A 16196-nucleotide genomic window follows, 5' to 3' on the forward strand; every position below is an offset into this window, starting at 1 on the left:
GACTGGCTGGAATGGTGGATGGGGTTCAGGTCTGAATTGGTTTGAATCCTACTTGAAAGGCAGTGGTGACTTTGTGTCAACTGGTAGCTGTAGATCTATACAAACAAATACCATATGTAGAGTTCCCAAAAGCACCATGTTGGACCCCCATTGCTGAGCTTCAATTTGTTAGCCTCATAGCATAACTGCTAAGTCATATTCTAAGGTTTTATAGGCAATGATGCACAGTCAAAAAGCAGCATTAGGAGAGAACAGTTAGACAAATATCACAGTTTAGCCAAAATATGACTTTGGCAATTATGCTATGAGGCTAACAATTCGCTCCCATTAGCTCAGAACATGGACACAAACAAAACAGCTGATCATAATTATGCTGACGACACTCAGCTCTATTTTGCTGTTTCACCAGGAGACTCTGGTCCAATAAAAAGTTTGTGTCTCAATTAAAGCAATACTTCAATTTCTCTTCAGCAAAATAACTAAATATATCTGAAATGAATGTCTTTTGAACCAAAGATGATCGTCCAAAGATTAGTGTCCAACCTCAGTCAGCAATGTGAAAACCAACAGAACAATCCAGAAATCTTGGTGTCACTTTGGACTCTGAGCCAAATTTCCACAGCCATATTAAAGCAGAACCAAATCCATGTTTACCACCTTAGGAATAGATCTAGAATAAGAGGAATGATCAGGATTTAGAAAAATGTATTCATGAATTTGTTTTACAGGTCTCTAAGAAAAGGCAACTGCAGCTAATAAGATGATTTATTATTTTTTTGCTACTGGTGTACAAAGCACTGAATGGTTCTGGGCCAAAATATATATGTAATAATTAGTTTTTATGATTGTCCATCTTTCCATCTGAGAGACTCTGCCTCTCTGAAATGCTCCTTTTATACTCAGTCATGTTTCTGACCTGTTGCCAGGTAACCTGATTAGTTGTCTAATGCTCCCCCAGGTGTTTCTGGTTTGTACCAGGTACTTTTCCAGCCTTTTGTTGCTCCTGTTCCAGCTTTTTCCAGACGTGTTGCTGCATCAGATTCACTATCAGCTCATATTTTCATCACATGGTTAAAAGTCTCAGTTTCATCGTCTGATATGTTGTTTATCTTCTACTGGAAATAGAGATGAATATGATAAATAGAGAGAAATACGAGATTTGGAAATCATTACTTTCTTTTTTTTAATTTACATTTTACACAGTGTTCTAACTATCTTTGGGGAATTGGGGTTGTATTTGTGTGTTGGTAATGCTGGTTAAAAATAACAAGGGTCCAGCCTTTTCAGGAAATGACCAAACTCTATTTCACAAACAAAAATATAGAACTTTCCCCACATCCAGCAGTTTATAAGATCATTAGGAGGCAACGGATCGGAGCAGAGTCCTGCCGAGTGGGCTGGCAAGTTGGAGAGCATTCATGGCTTTTGCCATGTGTGGAAAATGAATAAGTGTCTTTATTCATTCGAACGGAGGCAGCCTGCCAACGCAGCAGGAGCACCAAGAAAAAGACACAGCCAAGAAAAAAGGGACATTTTTGCATGACTGCAATGAGACGCTGCAGTAACCTTAAATCATTATTCATCTTACCATTCAAGGTAAAGCAGAAGATGCTCCTTCTGGGTTTATCTACCTAATAAATATTCTTTTAATGGATCTTTATTAAAGGTAATGTCTCATTGGTGCCTAAAAGTACAAAACCTGCAGCCTGATTAAACGTGTTCTCCTACAGAAGCTTCCTCTGATGTTTCTGTTGGCTCACTCGTTCATGAGGCCAACAGCGATCTCCAATGGCCGAGCAGAGAAACTACACAAACATGAACTTGTAGTGGAACAGTGTGCCTCGCATCCAGCCAACACCCTTCTGTGTGTCAGCATAAGATTTTAATTAAGCCCCCCATACCCCCTAATCCTGGATGTTTGTGCATGACGGCTTAGGAGAAGCATGTGCATCAACAAAGAGCCAAACGGAGGTTTACGGAGGGGATGAAATAATGTTTATAACGACTGAGATCACAGTAAGCTAAACTGCATTCCCTAAACAAATGAATGAGAATGAGCCACCTCTCACCTCGGTGCCTGTTGCTAGGCAGCCCATGGCAACAGTTGGCAGGGTTAACCCACCACATGACAACAGACCTTCATTCAGGCCTGTGTGTTATATGCATGTGTTTTTATTCTGCACAGTTCTCTGGCCTTGCACAGGAACACAGTTACATCACCTGCATGAGGCTGGAAAAACACACCATATGCTCCTAACTGTAGGAGCCAAACACGGAGAATTAGCTGTTTTTTATATTTATGGTTACATAATTAGAGTGATATAATTTTTTTTTTGAGCAGTTAGCTGAAAAATAAATAAAAATAAAATAAAAAGGAATAAATCTGCTGAATGTGTTGGAGAATCATCAGAATCAGAATTCTGGATATTCTCATTTGGAATTTAACCACAAGTGTGATGCTGACAGAATCAGAATGTGAATAATTTATTTTGCCTGTTTGCACAAACAAGGAATTTGACTTTGGTGAATTTTGCTCTCATTCTACTTTAAGACAGAAAAGTAGGAACAATTAATAAAAAATGGACGCAAATAAAAATAGAAAATAGAAGCAGTATAGATATGGATATAGACGTTACATGAACATAGTATTTACAGGTTAAAGGGCGGGTACACACTACAGGAGAATAGGGCGGATTTTGTCCCGATCTTCCACTTACGATCAAAGCCAGCAAAGGCCAGATTGTCGGGTGTTTGCAAACAACATCGTGTCCGATGTTCCTGTGGTGTGTGTGTGCACAAAAGAGAACAAATTACATTAAAGTTTTTAAAATGGTCTCTTTCATTCGTTTAACTCTTGAACAAACATCCTTGTTCATGCAACAAGAAATGGAAACAAAAACGTTCATATGTAACCAGGAAGACGATCAGATAAGAAGTTTATACGCAAGTCATGTTTTATGTGAAGCAGCAAATGAACCAAACATTCTCCAGCTTCTCCCAGTGGAAATGCGACCGCGGTGAAACTGGTTGGATGTTCCACTAATCCAGCCTTCACCACAGATCACCATGGTGACGGCAGTTTTCAGTGTTAATGAAAAGTGGGACACGTATTTTCCTTTGTGGTCTCAATAAACCAAACAGTCTTTAAACAGCAGCGTTTCCTCCCAGTAATTGTTGGTAATGTTAACTCCTAAATATCTCACCGGGACGTCCTTAATTTTTACATCGCTATCTGCATCTGCTGGTTTCTACTCAGCTTTGACATGAAGAGGACATACTTGTTTGGGGAACTTTCCACAGCTGAAGATCTGATTCTCATCCTGCCACGAAATATTAATAATCCTCTAACCTGACTTGTATGCTTTTAATTCTGCTCCTGAGAAGTGTGACTGTCCATTGCCTCAGTAGGATGTCAAGGTAGGCTAAATCGGGTAGCTGTGTGTCCATCAGCTGGATGTTTTGGAGTTTTTTTTTAAACCAGGAATTTGGAAAATCAGACGGATTTTGAACACCAACAAGTTCAAGTTTTTTTTAATTTATTTATTGTTTATTTATTTATTTTCAAAATATCCTTGTCTGACCACGTAAGTGCTGAACTGGTCTGAAGTCTGCTAGCGCCATCCCTGATGAACAGTTAATAGTCGCTGTAGCAGAGCAGGCACCAGCTAGCTTTTTGCCACCCAACATGATGGCGTAAACGACCACCATGAATAGTCCATAATATTTAGTCTTAAATTACCTAAAACAAACATATTTTAAATGGACTTAACTTTTATTATTAGTCTTCATATTTATGTGACTCTTACCTTTTTCATTTATCTGCATCTGGTCCATTTGTTCTCTTTATAATAGATTTTATGTCTTTGCATAATCAAACAACATTTAAGATGCTTCTCATAGTCGAGCTAAACACATTAAAAAACATTAAAAACACCACAAAAAGTATTACACTGTACAATCAGAGAATGCCACTCATCATATTCCACACACATCCCCTCGACAACAACGACACCACTAAAGTAGGAATTATTAAAGTGCATGGAGCGAATCACGGCCTGACCCACGAGGCTGGAGTGCAAAGAGTAAATTGCATTTATGTCTAAATGTTTATTGAATATTTAGTGCAGTGGTGGCCTGGAGGAAGAAGCTATTTCTGAATCTGGTCATGTGTGTTTTAATGAACCAGTAAAGTCTTCCTGAGGCAAAGCAGCTGAAACAGGTTATGACCGGACTGTGTGGAGTCTCGCAGGTAAAGACCAGGTGAAGGTAAAATCCTTCCCTCCACTGTAATCTATGTGAATGCTGCATCCAAACAGATGAATGTGAGCTTGTTTTCAATTTCCAGCAGTGCAATGCAGCCTTTTTGTTTGACGGCGCGTGTATGATCACAGCATCTCCCCTAAGACCCGTGTGCGTCATCGAGTGGCTTCTCATTGAAAGGTTTCTGGAGGGCAGCGGCTCTGCTTGTCGTGACTGAGGGAGAGGAGCAGAGACGCCTTCAAGGTAAAGCATTTACAGCTGAGTGCTGAGTAGACTCAACAGAAGTCAGTACAAGCTGTGCTCAGCTCTGACGCATACACGAGTGCATGTTTGTGTGCGTGAGGAGGTCAAACGTTCTCAAGGTAGCAATGCAGCGTTCGCCTTCATCGAGCTCCGGCAGGTTAGTCTGACATGAAGGGAGGAGGTGATGTCACAGCACAGCCCCAACGGGACAATCAGTAACTGATTATATTCATCACTCAACTCCTGACCCAGCTTAAAGATGCTGAAAAACAACTGCATTGAATCTTTATATGTATATTTTCCTTTAGTTTTCTATTCTTTTCTGCTAAAAAGCCTGAAATAAAAGTTAATTCAGACATTTTTAGTCAAATCTAACACAAGGGACAAATCCTGCAAATACTCTGAGTAAAGAACTTGTGCGGCACAATGAAGACGTGGCTGTAATCTTTAAACTCGTCTTGATCAATAGTTCTCCAGCTTTCTGAAGGTCCTTTAAAGTTTTTCTTTGGACATTTTCAGTCCAGTCCTTAAATCTGACCCATGAATCGTTCAGGCAGGAAAAAGGCTGCAAAACTGGAAAACTAAGATCACAGTCTGGTAATTATAAAAACAAAGATGATACACACATGCATATAGATAATGAAATAATTGAACATGGAAAAGAGATCAACGTCCTGGTAGTGATACTGGATGATAAAATTAGTTGGAAGCCCCACATCAGGCATAAAAATAAAGCGTCAAAACATATCTCAATCATGAATAAAATTATGCAGGTCCTCGATTAAAAATCACTTTATATTCTTCATTGTTCATTAATAGCTTCACAGCAAGAAGGTCGCCGGTTCGAATCTCGGCTGGGGGGAGGTTCGAACCTTGAGGGTGGTGGCCTTTCTGTGTGGAGTTTGCATGTTCTCCCCGTGTATGCGTGGGTTCTCTCCGGGTTCTCCGGCTTCCTCCCACTGTCCAAAGACATGCATGTTAGGTTAATTGGACACTCTAAAATTCTCCATAGGAGTGAGTGTGTGTGTGAATGGTTGTTTGTCTCTATCTGTGTTGGCCCTGCGACAGACTGGTGACCTGTCCAGGGTGTACCCTGCCTCTCACCTGTTAAAATGCTGGGATAGGCTCCAGCTCACCCGCGACCCGAAATGGAATAAGCGGTCAAGATAATGGATGGATGTTCATTAATACTACCTTACTTAACATAATGTATAGCGGTGTAGAGCAACAATTATAAATATAGACTTTACTCGCTATTAATATTACAAAAGAGAATAAAGAGAACAGTCTGTATTGTACACAAAGTCAGTTATGTGGAACATGCAAACTCTCTGTAACACCAGTACCTGGTTAATTATCACACAGCACAGACTATGTTTGAAGCTAGCAGGAACTTATTACCATGCAACATACAAAACCAGCCAGAGAGATGAGGGAAGGTCATTTACAAGGGAACACAATCTTTAAAAGGCAAATGGTAAACACCACCAGGAAAAGAACACAGGCCATGTCCACATATCCACATATTTAAACCAATATATAAAGATGTAGTACTAGAACAGTACAGAAATGGTATTATTATTATTATTATTAGTTTTTATATAATAATAATAATAATATTATATTGGCATCACTAATATTATTACCTTTATTGTTGTTGGTACAGTTATTATTACTGTATAACTCCATGAGGAAAATGTGTTTTTTAAGGTGATATTGACTGTATATATCTGAGTATTTTTATAATTACTATTGTTTTATTATATGATGATGTAATGCTTAGTAGTTAATGATGATTGCGATTATGGTATATTGACAAAAAATTGTTGTAATTTACGGGGGTGGGATTAGATAAGCTTATGCTTCCACCCACTCCTTCTGTGCTTTCTTTTTCGGTTTTATTTTTATTCCTATTTTTGATCATATGTTTTACCATTATGTTCAAATAAATTTCCATTCATTCATTCATTCATTCATTCAACAGAAGAAGAATCAGGACTAAAAAACTATCTACAGCAGATGAACAGGTTCAGAAAGTGATGTCCTGAAGAATTAGAAACAAATCCACCAAAGACCTGAACCAGGACCTGAGATATTCAGCTGATCTACCTACTGTTGGCGGAAGCCTCATCAGATTGGTCTCCATGGAAACGTGGCTGTGAAGAAGCCATGCTTAACTAATAAAACTAAATTTTTTGCTACTTATGATCCGCCTGGTTGTAAAAGTGCATGCATAAGCGCAACCCTTTTAAACACAGGCAAGTACCAGTCCTTTCTATAAATAACACAAAGATCAACAGTGACCAAGCCTTTTCTCAACTGCACATCGTTCTCTCAAGTCTTGGCTTTCAGGAGAAAAAATATTGTTATTGAAACAAACACACAACAGAAACTATTTCCATGTTTCCACTTTTTCCTCATTTCCAGTTATTCCTGCTACTATTTACCTGCTATCCTCACTAAACCAACTCCAACTCAGCTGCTTTGTGGCGCCACCGTGCATCAGAAACGTCTTCTTGGCTTTATTCCAGCCATAGAGGAGCATTATTTTTCTTCTTTTCACACACACACAGAACTTTCTGCTCACTGGTTGATCTTTGGCTGCTCCTGATTGGACGTTACCGTCAATATAAGCTCTCTGATTGGTGGAAAGTCTGACGGGAAGTGGCTTCATCATCATGTCCAGGTCTAAATAGAGGTCTCTTTAGCCCCGTTGGGGTACCAATCTAACCGGCCTGAAAAGGTGGAGTTTGACACACTGCAATCTGTTGATTGGTTGAGAAAGTCACTTCACATGCGACCTGGCATAAAAACAAAAGGAAGAACGTCTCCTTGTTAAGAGCAATACATTTTCTTTTTGTTGATTAAATCTCCATTTAAAATAGAGTTACGAAACACCGCAAAGAAGAAAGAACACAAACTGTTGGATGACCTCCACTCTCCTCCATTGTTTCTGAGTTGTGTTTTGGTTCTACTTTAAGGAAGGCGCTGAGATGGCGTCATGCTGTTTTATTTTTTATTTATTTAACTTTTATTTAACCAGGAGGTCCCATTGAGATTCAAAATCAAAAGAGACCTGGCCAAGGTAGCAGCCAAACCACAGAGTAAATGCAGCATACATATTATAACAATTTACGTTTTCATAATACGACAATGAGGGCATAGTCAAAAACATCTCAAGAAAAACAAGCACATGTCTCCATCACCATATTCTTTATGGAAGCTTTAAATTCATTTATGGACACAAGTATTTCTAGGTTAAGCTGTTTCTGTAGATTATTCCATCCCCAAGGTGATGAATAGGAGAATGCAGTTTTTTCCAATTCTGTTTCAACTCTGGGAACATTAAAAAGTAACCACTTTGAGGAGCGTAACTGATAGGTATTAGAGCAAACAGAGAGGAGGTTACAGCGGTACAGTGGAAGTTTGTCAAGTATTGCTTTGTAAATGAAAATATACCAATGCTGTTGTTTACGAATTCTGAGAGATGTCCAACCAACTAAATCATATAGAATGCAGTGATAAGTGAGGGACTTGTAATGAATTGTAATGAATTGTAGTGAAGCATGGTACACTGAATCAACATGACGTAAGATTGAGGATGCAGCATGCATGTACAGTATATCACCATAATCAATCACAGAAAGAAAAGTAGCTTCCACAACTTTCTTTTTAGTGCTAAAAAGAAAGCAAGATTTGTTTCTAAAAAAAAAGCTTAAAAAAGTTTTACTTTAAGCTTCTTGACTAAGGTTGTAATGTATACATTAAATGAGAGGTTATTATCAATCCATATCCCCAAGTACTTGTATGCAGATGCTTTCTCTATCGATTGTCCATCTAAAGATGAGATACAATTGTCAAGTAGCTGTGATCGAGCTTTTGAGAAGACCATAAACTTTGTTTTCTGTGTATTTAAAACCAACTTTAGACTCAACAATGTATTTTTCAATGCCTGAAATGCAGCCTGAAGTTCATGTACTGCTCCTGCAATGGTGGAAGCTTGGGTGTAAATCACTATATCATCAGCATATAGATGTAGTTTTGCTTTAATGTCTTTATCTAAATCATTTATAAAGATAGAAAACAAAACGCGACCCAAGATTGATCCTTGAAGGACAGCCTTGGTTATCTCTAGAGATTCAGATGTATAACCTTCAGCACTTAACTTAAACCAATTGATTGTAATTTGGTTAGTAACAAATCATGATCAACTGAATCAAACGCCTTAGAAAGATCAATAAATAATGCAGCACAGTGTTGTTTTCTGTCTAAGGCCCCGATAATATAATTTGTCACAATTGTAGCAGCAGTGGCAGTGCTATGGCAACTTATTATTTAAAATGTTATTGATAATTAAGAATTGTTTTAACAGTGTGTTTACCAGTGATTCAAGGATCTTAGGTAGAACTGAAAGTTTTGATATTGGACGATAACTATGTTACGCAGCTGAGGTATCTATTACTATCCTGCTGATTCTCCTCCTCTCAGTTAAGGTTGGAAACACAACAAGGTTACAATTTACAAACCATATCCGAACCCTAACCATCCCGACCCGCACCCATTGGTATGTTTAGCAACATAGTAGTTGGACTGGATTGTAAACCTCTTGGACGGAATATAAATGCCTGGAAAACTTCCATAGATCTCCTAAAGGGTAAACTATCCATCACAATTGACAGTTGAGTTACACACTACTGCTCCTGAGACACTGATGACAATATAACTAATAGCACTCAGTAATGCCGGAGATCTAGAGGGTTAAGGAGCTCGTTTTGTGGTTAAGGAAGGGAAACCGGGTGAAAAGGCTGAGGTATGCCCACATGACACCAGAACTAGACTGAAGATCAGTAGTAACGAGTCTTATGGAAGGCTGGATCGTCCCCAGAATCCGAACCTCAACATTATTGAAGCAGTGTGGGATCACACCAAAGAGCTTTGAAAGTCTTTCAAGGATGCTGGAGAACTGTTTCTGAAGACTTAAAGAAATGACAGAAAGTTTCTTTAAGAAGATAAACTCTGTTTTCACCTCATTTACTGTATATTTATTTAGGTTGCACAACTACATCCCGTTTTCCTAAAAATATAGATCATTTTCAATCCTAGATCAGTGGCAGAAAACAGTGGTTGGTCAGAAAGTTCATTTCTATGCTGGTGAGTTATTTTGTTTATAAGATTTTATTTATAAGATCCATTGTTGTGTTTGAAGGCTGCAACTTTTTTCTCCATCTGTTATTATGAGTATCCATGGCAACAGAAGAGTTGTTTCCCAGCAGGATGAACCAGTTGACCTCTTTAAAGCGAAACTCTCATTTCATTTCATGTCAGAACAAGTGGTGGCTCAGAACTCTTACACAGTCCTGTAACACCCAGACAGGTCGACAGGTGGTTAGCAAAGACTCAAGACTTACCCGACCATAGGTCCTCCTTGCTCCAAACTGTACACCTGCCTGGGGTTCAACAAGTACCTGAACTTCCTCAGCACCCTGAAAGAAGACCAAGACAGAAAGGAAAATACAACATTAAATATGCAAATGACAACAATACACTAATTTCTAGTTGTGAATTAAATTCTGAACTAATAGAAGCAGGTGTGCTGCATGTAACACTGACCGAATGTGAACCATAAAGATAAAGTAGAGCTGAGTTTCATTGCTATGCAGATGATATTCAGGTATACTTATCAGTTAATTCTGATGAAAAGCATCATGTATAATTCCAGGTCTTTCTGAAGCTCTCCACAAGTGGTCTTTGGAAAACTTTTTTAAATATATCATCTCACTCATCTGTCATGAGTCTTGGGAGGAGTGCCTGTTTGTGGCCAGTCCTTCTGGAAGCAGTAGTGATGGACAAATGATACAGAGGCTTGTTTGTGTCACTCTACCTGAGAGATTTGAAATATGGTGTCAGAGCTTGTATCAAAGCACCACTGTCATGTGACTGATGACGTTTAAAGCTTTGGATGGCTTCATAGCTCATATTGTTATGTGTCAGCTTGACAGGTTTAACAACTTAGAATGGCTTCAGAATAATAACAATAACAGACAAATAAATGAATAAATCCAAACAGATCTCTAGCCTTAGCATATGATTTGTCCCAACCAGTTTGTTTAGTGGAGTGTGCACGTCAGACTTGAGGTCTCGTATGGTGGTTGCGTTGGGAGAACAGAGGAATAATTTGTGTAGGTTATGTGAAATCATTTAAATAAACACAAATCTGCACATCCAGGTGAATAAATTTATGTAACACTGCGTTGAAGTGTTGGAGATGGTTATGTTTTAATTCTGTAGTCGAATGACATATAAACAGGTGGACATCAAAAAGGTCCAATAATCCATCAGGGGATCAGCTTAAAATGGTTGAGGCAGGACCTCCTCTGCGTACTGAACATCATGAAAATAATGCCCAGCAAACCAGACACTGGTGATGCTGGAAATCCTGACAGCAAGCTAAATAAATCTCCAAATATAGTACATGTATTTGTGTGTCTATATATGCATGTGTATCAACATACTGGTTATATAGGAACTAATTAAATATAAACACAAGCTTTTCAGCGATCCAGTGTCCAGAAACAGAAGCTGGATGAGATATTTTGGACATGACTGTTAAAGACGAACAGCCTCTTCTATGGCTGAAGATGGAGGGTTGAAACGTCATTAAAATCCTGGACCAGACTGAAACGATGTCAGAGCTTCAGTCTTGCTCTCAAAAGATTTTTATGACTTAATTTGTCATCCAGATGTCTCTGAAGCTTTGACTCTTTACCCAGAACTGTTGTAAGGAAAACATCAGTGCTTCATGACACTTCACCACCCATTACTTGGAACCAGACCCAAGCTCTTTGCTTTTATCCATCATTAGATGGTTTATGGGACACCTTCCAGAGGCCGCCATTTGGGACTGAACCGAACTGAAAAGATCTTGTCACCTGAATGAGGTTGTGATAAAGAATTAAAGCAAAGGTAATTGGACCAAAATTAAGTCTGGTCACCTTCTTTTCAAGCACTTTAATGTTGGTATAGAGTCATTAAAGAGCTGAATGTCAACATGTCTCGTTTATGAGTTGGATTCAAATCTTAATTAAATCCTGAATAATCAACTTAATGTGTGTGTTGCTAATATCCAACAGCAGGCAGGTCAGAGGTTTTCATTAAACAAGAGAAACAGATTAAAATCTTTGAAACATTTCTGTGAGGCTCATTAAATGTTTCTGCAGGAAGATGTCCCATCACACATGTTATGGAATAAGATTCACAGATAAAAGATTAAAACCTCTTGTTTCCTTCTTTTTTAAAATCATTATTGTTCTTGTTTGTCTATTAATAGTAAATCATATGCTGTGTAATGGTAGAGTAAGAAGGAGTGCGTTACCATGGTAACATGTCGGATGGAGGGAGAGCAGCGGGGTGTGATTGATCTCTGTTGTGAGAAAAGTGGGCAGCGATGCAACAAAGAAGGTCTTAATTTTCAACTGTTCATCTCTGACTGACTGCATTCAGAAGTTCAGAAATTCTATCTATCTATCTATCTATCTATCTATCTATCTATATATACATATATATATATATACACACATATATATATATATATATATATATATATATATATATATATATATATATATATATATATATATATATATATAATGATCAGTGTTGTTACAGTTACAGCTGTTACAGTTGTTACGTTTGTTGGTAGATAAAGGGGAAGTATAGATTTTAAATTCCTTGGATATAGTGATGTTCTAAGCAGACCAGATGGCAGATTACTCACTAAAACTAACAGTGACTTGGGACTTGACTTGGACTTGTAAAAATGACTTGTGAACATCTCTGCCAGACTCTTTTCATGGCTTCTCATTTGCAGTGGATGACATGCATGCTGTCTGGGCCTCCAGTTTATTGATAACCTCAACCTGCTGTTCTAATAACTCGATTTACACTAGTGTGGCGTCTGCGTAAGGTCGGTTATGGTGTCACTGCAGTAGGCTCAGTGTAGGTCTGCAGAGGGTTGATGCACACCCTTTCCAGACCTGACATGCATCCCTACTATGCAGCATGGTTACAAGTAAGTACGACCTAATGGTCTCTTTTTAGTTTGTGATTGTGTGTTTCTGGATCTTCTTGCTGAATTTGTGAAGTAACCCTAACCCAACGCTTGAGTGTGAGAGCACATTTCACTAGCATCAGCTGACCCTACCACATGCAGATGCCACACAAGTATAAATCCAGCTTAAGAGAAACTTGCAGAGCAGCTGAGTGGAGCTGAAACTCACCGCTCGCCCTGCCTCCCTCCACTCTTCGGGTTAACCAGGACCAGAAGCGGGTGAGTTCCTGGGAGAGGGGTGATCTGCAGACAGGGAGGAAACAGACTCTGGTGTTTTATCAGGTTTCTGAGCTCATTTTGACGATTGATTGCATGCTGGACTGGCATACCTGCAGAGCTTGTCCGTCTCCAGGAGAGAATTTGAAAGTCTGATTGGGGTCATCGGGGCTGGTGCTGGGAGGTGACTCACCATCTCCTCGCTTCACCACAGACTGTCGATCCTGTAACACAAAGAGGAGTCTTTGAACTGGAGTTCAGTAAATAAAAATTATAGTTAAAAAAAATCCAAATGTTCTGCAGGTGCACGACTCTGGTACTGATGCAAAAATATAACCAATGATAAGATGAATAATACCTATAAAATCAGTGTGTCAGTGATGTGTTTGTGTAGAACATTAAGCTCAGAGACCAGAAGTTGCAATTAGAATCACCACTGAGCATAAAAACTAGGCTGGTAGTTAGACATCTCCCCATAAGATGTTTAAGAGAAAGTTTTGACTGGACAGCTGGTTCAGTCCATTTAAATGATGGCTGCTGCTTAAACAAAGAAAAACAATGCTCCATATTTCCAGCTGCTAAGAAGACTACTCATTTTTACATTTCAGGCTGAAACACATAAAACCTTAAATGTGTTCGGGTCAGGGTTCTGTGATGTAAAGAGTTCGGATCAGAGTTCTGCGATGTATGGGGGTCGGGTCAGGGTTCTGTGATGTATGGGGGTCGGGTCAGGGTTCTGTGATGTATGGGATCGGGTCAGGGTTCTGTGATGTAAGCCGTTCAGATCAGGGTTTTGCAATGTATGGGGGTCGGGTCAGGCTTCTGTGATGTATGGGGGTCGGGTCAGGGTTCTGTGATGTATGGGATCGGGTCAGGGTTCTGTGATGGATGGGGGTTGGGTCAAGGTTCTGTGATGTATGGGATCGGGTCAGGGTTCTGTGATGTAAGCCGTTCAGATCAGGGTTTTGCAATGTATGGGGGTCGGGTCAGGGTTCTGTGATGTATGGGGGTCGGGTCAGGGTTCTGTGATGTATGGGATCGGGTCAGGGTTCTGTGATGTATGGGGGTTGGGTCAGGGTTCTGTGATGTATGGGGGTTGGGTCAGGGTTCTGTGATGTAAGCAGTTCAGATCAGGGTTTTGCAATGTATGGGGGTTGGGTCAGGGTTCTGTGATGTATGGGGGTTGGGTCAGGGTTCTGTGATGTATGGGGGTTGGGTCAGGGTTCTGTGATGTATGGGGGTTGGGTCAGGGTTTTTACAGTTGTATTTCAGGTCTGACGTGTAAAAACTGATGTTTACTGTCTGCAACAGGATACAACCGAAGTAAACACAGGAACCCCGTTAATATTCATCTGCATTAATAAATTACTTTTATTTTACAAGTGCTTTGATCCAAAGTGACTTACAAGCTAAAAATCCATTGAGTGACGATGTGGGACCTGTATCCTGCTCTAGGACATTTTGACATGTAAACTACAGAACATCCACCTTTCTGACTCCTGAGCCACCACTGCCCCCTAAAAAGGATTCAGAAAATGTCACTAACAGGAATTACAAAGGAAGCATAACTCAAAGTCCAAAGTTAAATCCAGTTTATTAACACTAACCACTGTCCTGGAAAGGTTTCTGCTTCAAGGTCCAATGTATAAGAATTACTGACATCTACTGGTAAAGGCGGACATAGCAATGACTTCAAATTTCCAAGCACAGCTGTGAATGTACGGTGCCCGTCAGTAGCCAAAATTCTTCCAGACATAAACATGTTTTCATCTTTGAGTGGATCCAGGAACAATAATTACTTCAACATTGTGTGCATGTGTACTGTCTTCTTCTATGGTGCTTTTAAGACATTACTTATTCCAGACGCTGCTCTAGATCCTATCAAACAAAGCTGCTACTGCAGATTAAAAGCTTCAGAGTTATTTGTCCATTCAGAGATACCGTAGGAAAAGTGGGCACACAAATTTAGCAGCTTCCATTTATGAGGACCCATGACAAATAGATAGAAATGGATCATTCTAAAAGAGTAAAAACATTAGTTATTTTTAGTAAAGTGATTAGATACCAATAGAAACACAGTTTTAATGATAGATAAAATTTTATGTCATTGATTTAGTTACACATTACACCTTTAAAGAACATGTTGTACAATCAAATCATCCAAAAAAGGGACCTACTTATACTTGTAAACAGATCATTAAAAGTTGGTACATCAAAAAATAAAAGAAAAAAGTGCAACATCTTTCTGTGGGTACACTCTCCTGTACTTCATTTATGAGTTACAGTTAGTACAAGTGGCTGAAAGCAAATTGACATAATTAAAAATGATGGGATATTTAAGTGTTTCCTACACTGGAGGGCATCGTAAAGGAAGAATTGAAGCTCCTTTCTTAGTGTTTAGAGAATTTCACCAGCCACTTGACCAGAAGTATCTGCCACTCAAATATTTCCAGGTCATTTCATTCAGTCAGAAACTCTCCTCGCCCCTAATTCATTATCAGTTATCAGAGAGCAGAGATCCTAATGAAGCTGGTGTCAGCTCGCCTGCAGGATGAACATGCTGATAAGACGTGGGTCTGTCCATCTGTTCAGCCTTTTCACAAAGAGGTGAAGTTTCAGAGATTCTGGACCTGAAATGTGATTATTTTTTAGTTCTTATTTATTTTCTTTGTATGGAAAAATGTTAGTAAAGTTATTACTAAATGTGGTTGTTACTGGAACTGCAAAATACACCATGAAGTGAGAAATGGGAGATGCAGAAATATCCACCAATAAGAAACTCAAACCAGAAAATCTAAAAGTTAAGACAAAAGTTTAACCCGTTAGATCAGATCAGGAACATCTGATTATCCTAAACTCTTTCTGCAGCATCAGTAACTACAGATGAGGAGGCTGTAGAGTTGCAGCAGACATAATGGATGTGGGGAACCATCACAGACCTGCTGAGGAACAATTTAAAGCAGTTTGTCCCAATTCCTGCCCACTTTATCCCCATCTTTCCTCCCCTGCAGCACTGATGCTGCAGAGAGAAGCATCCTCACCAGAACGACGGGACAGATGTACGAGGGCAGCAGCGTGTGGTCCCTCAGGGCTCCTCCATCACACTCAGGCTTCACATTGGATGCACACTTGTTGTGGAGCTGCAGATGAGACGAGAGGCACAAACATAAGAACTGTGGGCGTCATCCATCTGGGAGACTGTCAGCAGCGACGCTGAGGTCACTCAGACTGTACTGATCGTTTGATGGGCTGAACGGCGTCAATCAAAAAAGTCCCCAAGGATGTTCAACTTTAGTACCAACTCAAAGGCAGCAGTGACATCTAGTGGACGTGAGAAGCAATAACAGGTGAAACACATGAGACCCTTAGC

The 16196-nt window shown here is 39.5% G+C and overlaps 1 protein-coding gene across 2 annotated transcripts in view; it reads right to left on the reverse strand.

Moving 5' to 3' along the window:
• Positions 1-16196, reverse strand: part of LOC121650662 (diacylglycerol kinase beta) — a 155832-nt gene that overhangs the window by 73478 nt on the left and 66158 nt on the right. For both annotated transcript variants that reach the window (XM_042002276.1, XM_042002275.1), the window contains 4 exons: positions 15868-15966; positions 12940-13050; positions 12780-12853; positions 9912-9986 (listed from right to left, as the gene is read on the reverse strand). In XM_042002276.1, the coding sequence (XP_041858210.1) occupies positions 9912-9986; positions 12780-12853; positions 12940-13050; positions 15868-15966 (359 nt within the window). The remainder of the gene's footprint in view (positions 1-9911; positions 9987-12779; positions 12854-12939; positions 13051-15867; positions 15967-16196) is intronic.

The sequence above is a fragment of the Melanotaenia boesemani genome, chromosome 12 (assembly GCF_017639745.1).
Source record: "Melanotaenia boesemani isolate fMelBoe1 chromosome 12, fMelBoe1.pri, whole genome shotgun sequence".
Classification (NCBI taxonomy): domain Eukaryota; kingdom Metazoa; phylum Chordata; class Actinopteri; order Atheriniformes; family Melanotaeniidae; genus Melanotaenia; species Melanotaenia boesemani.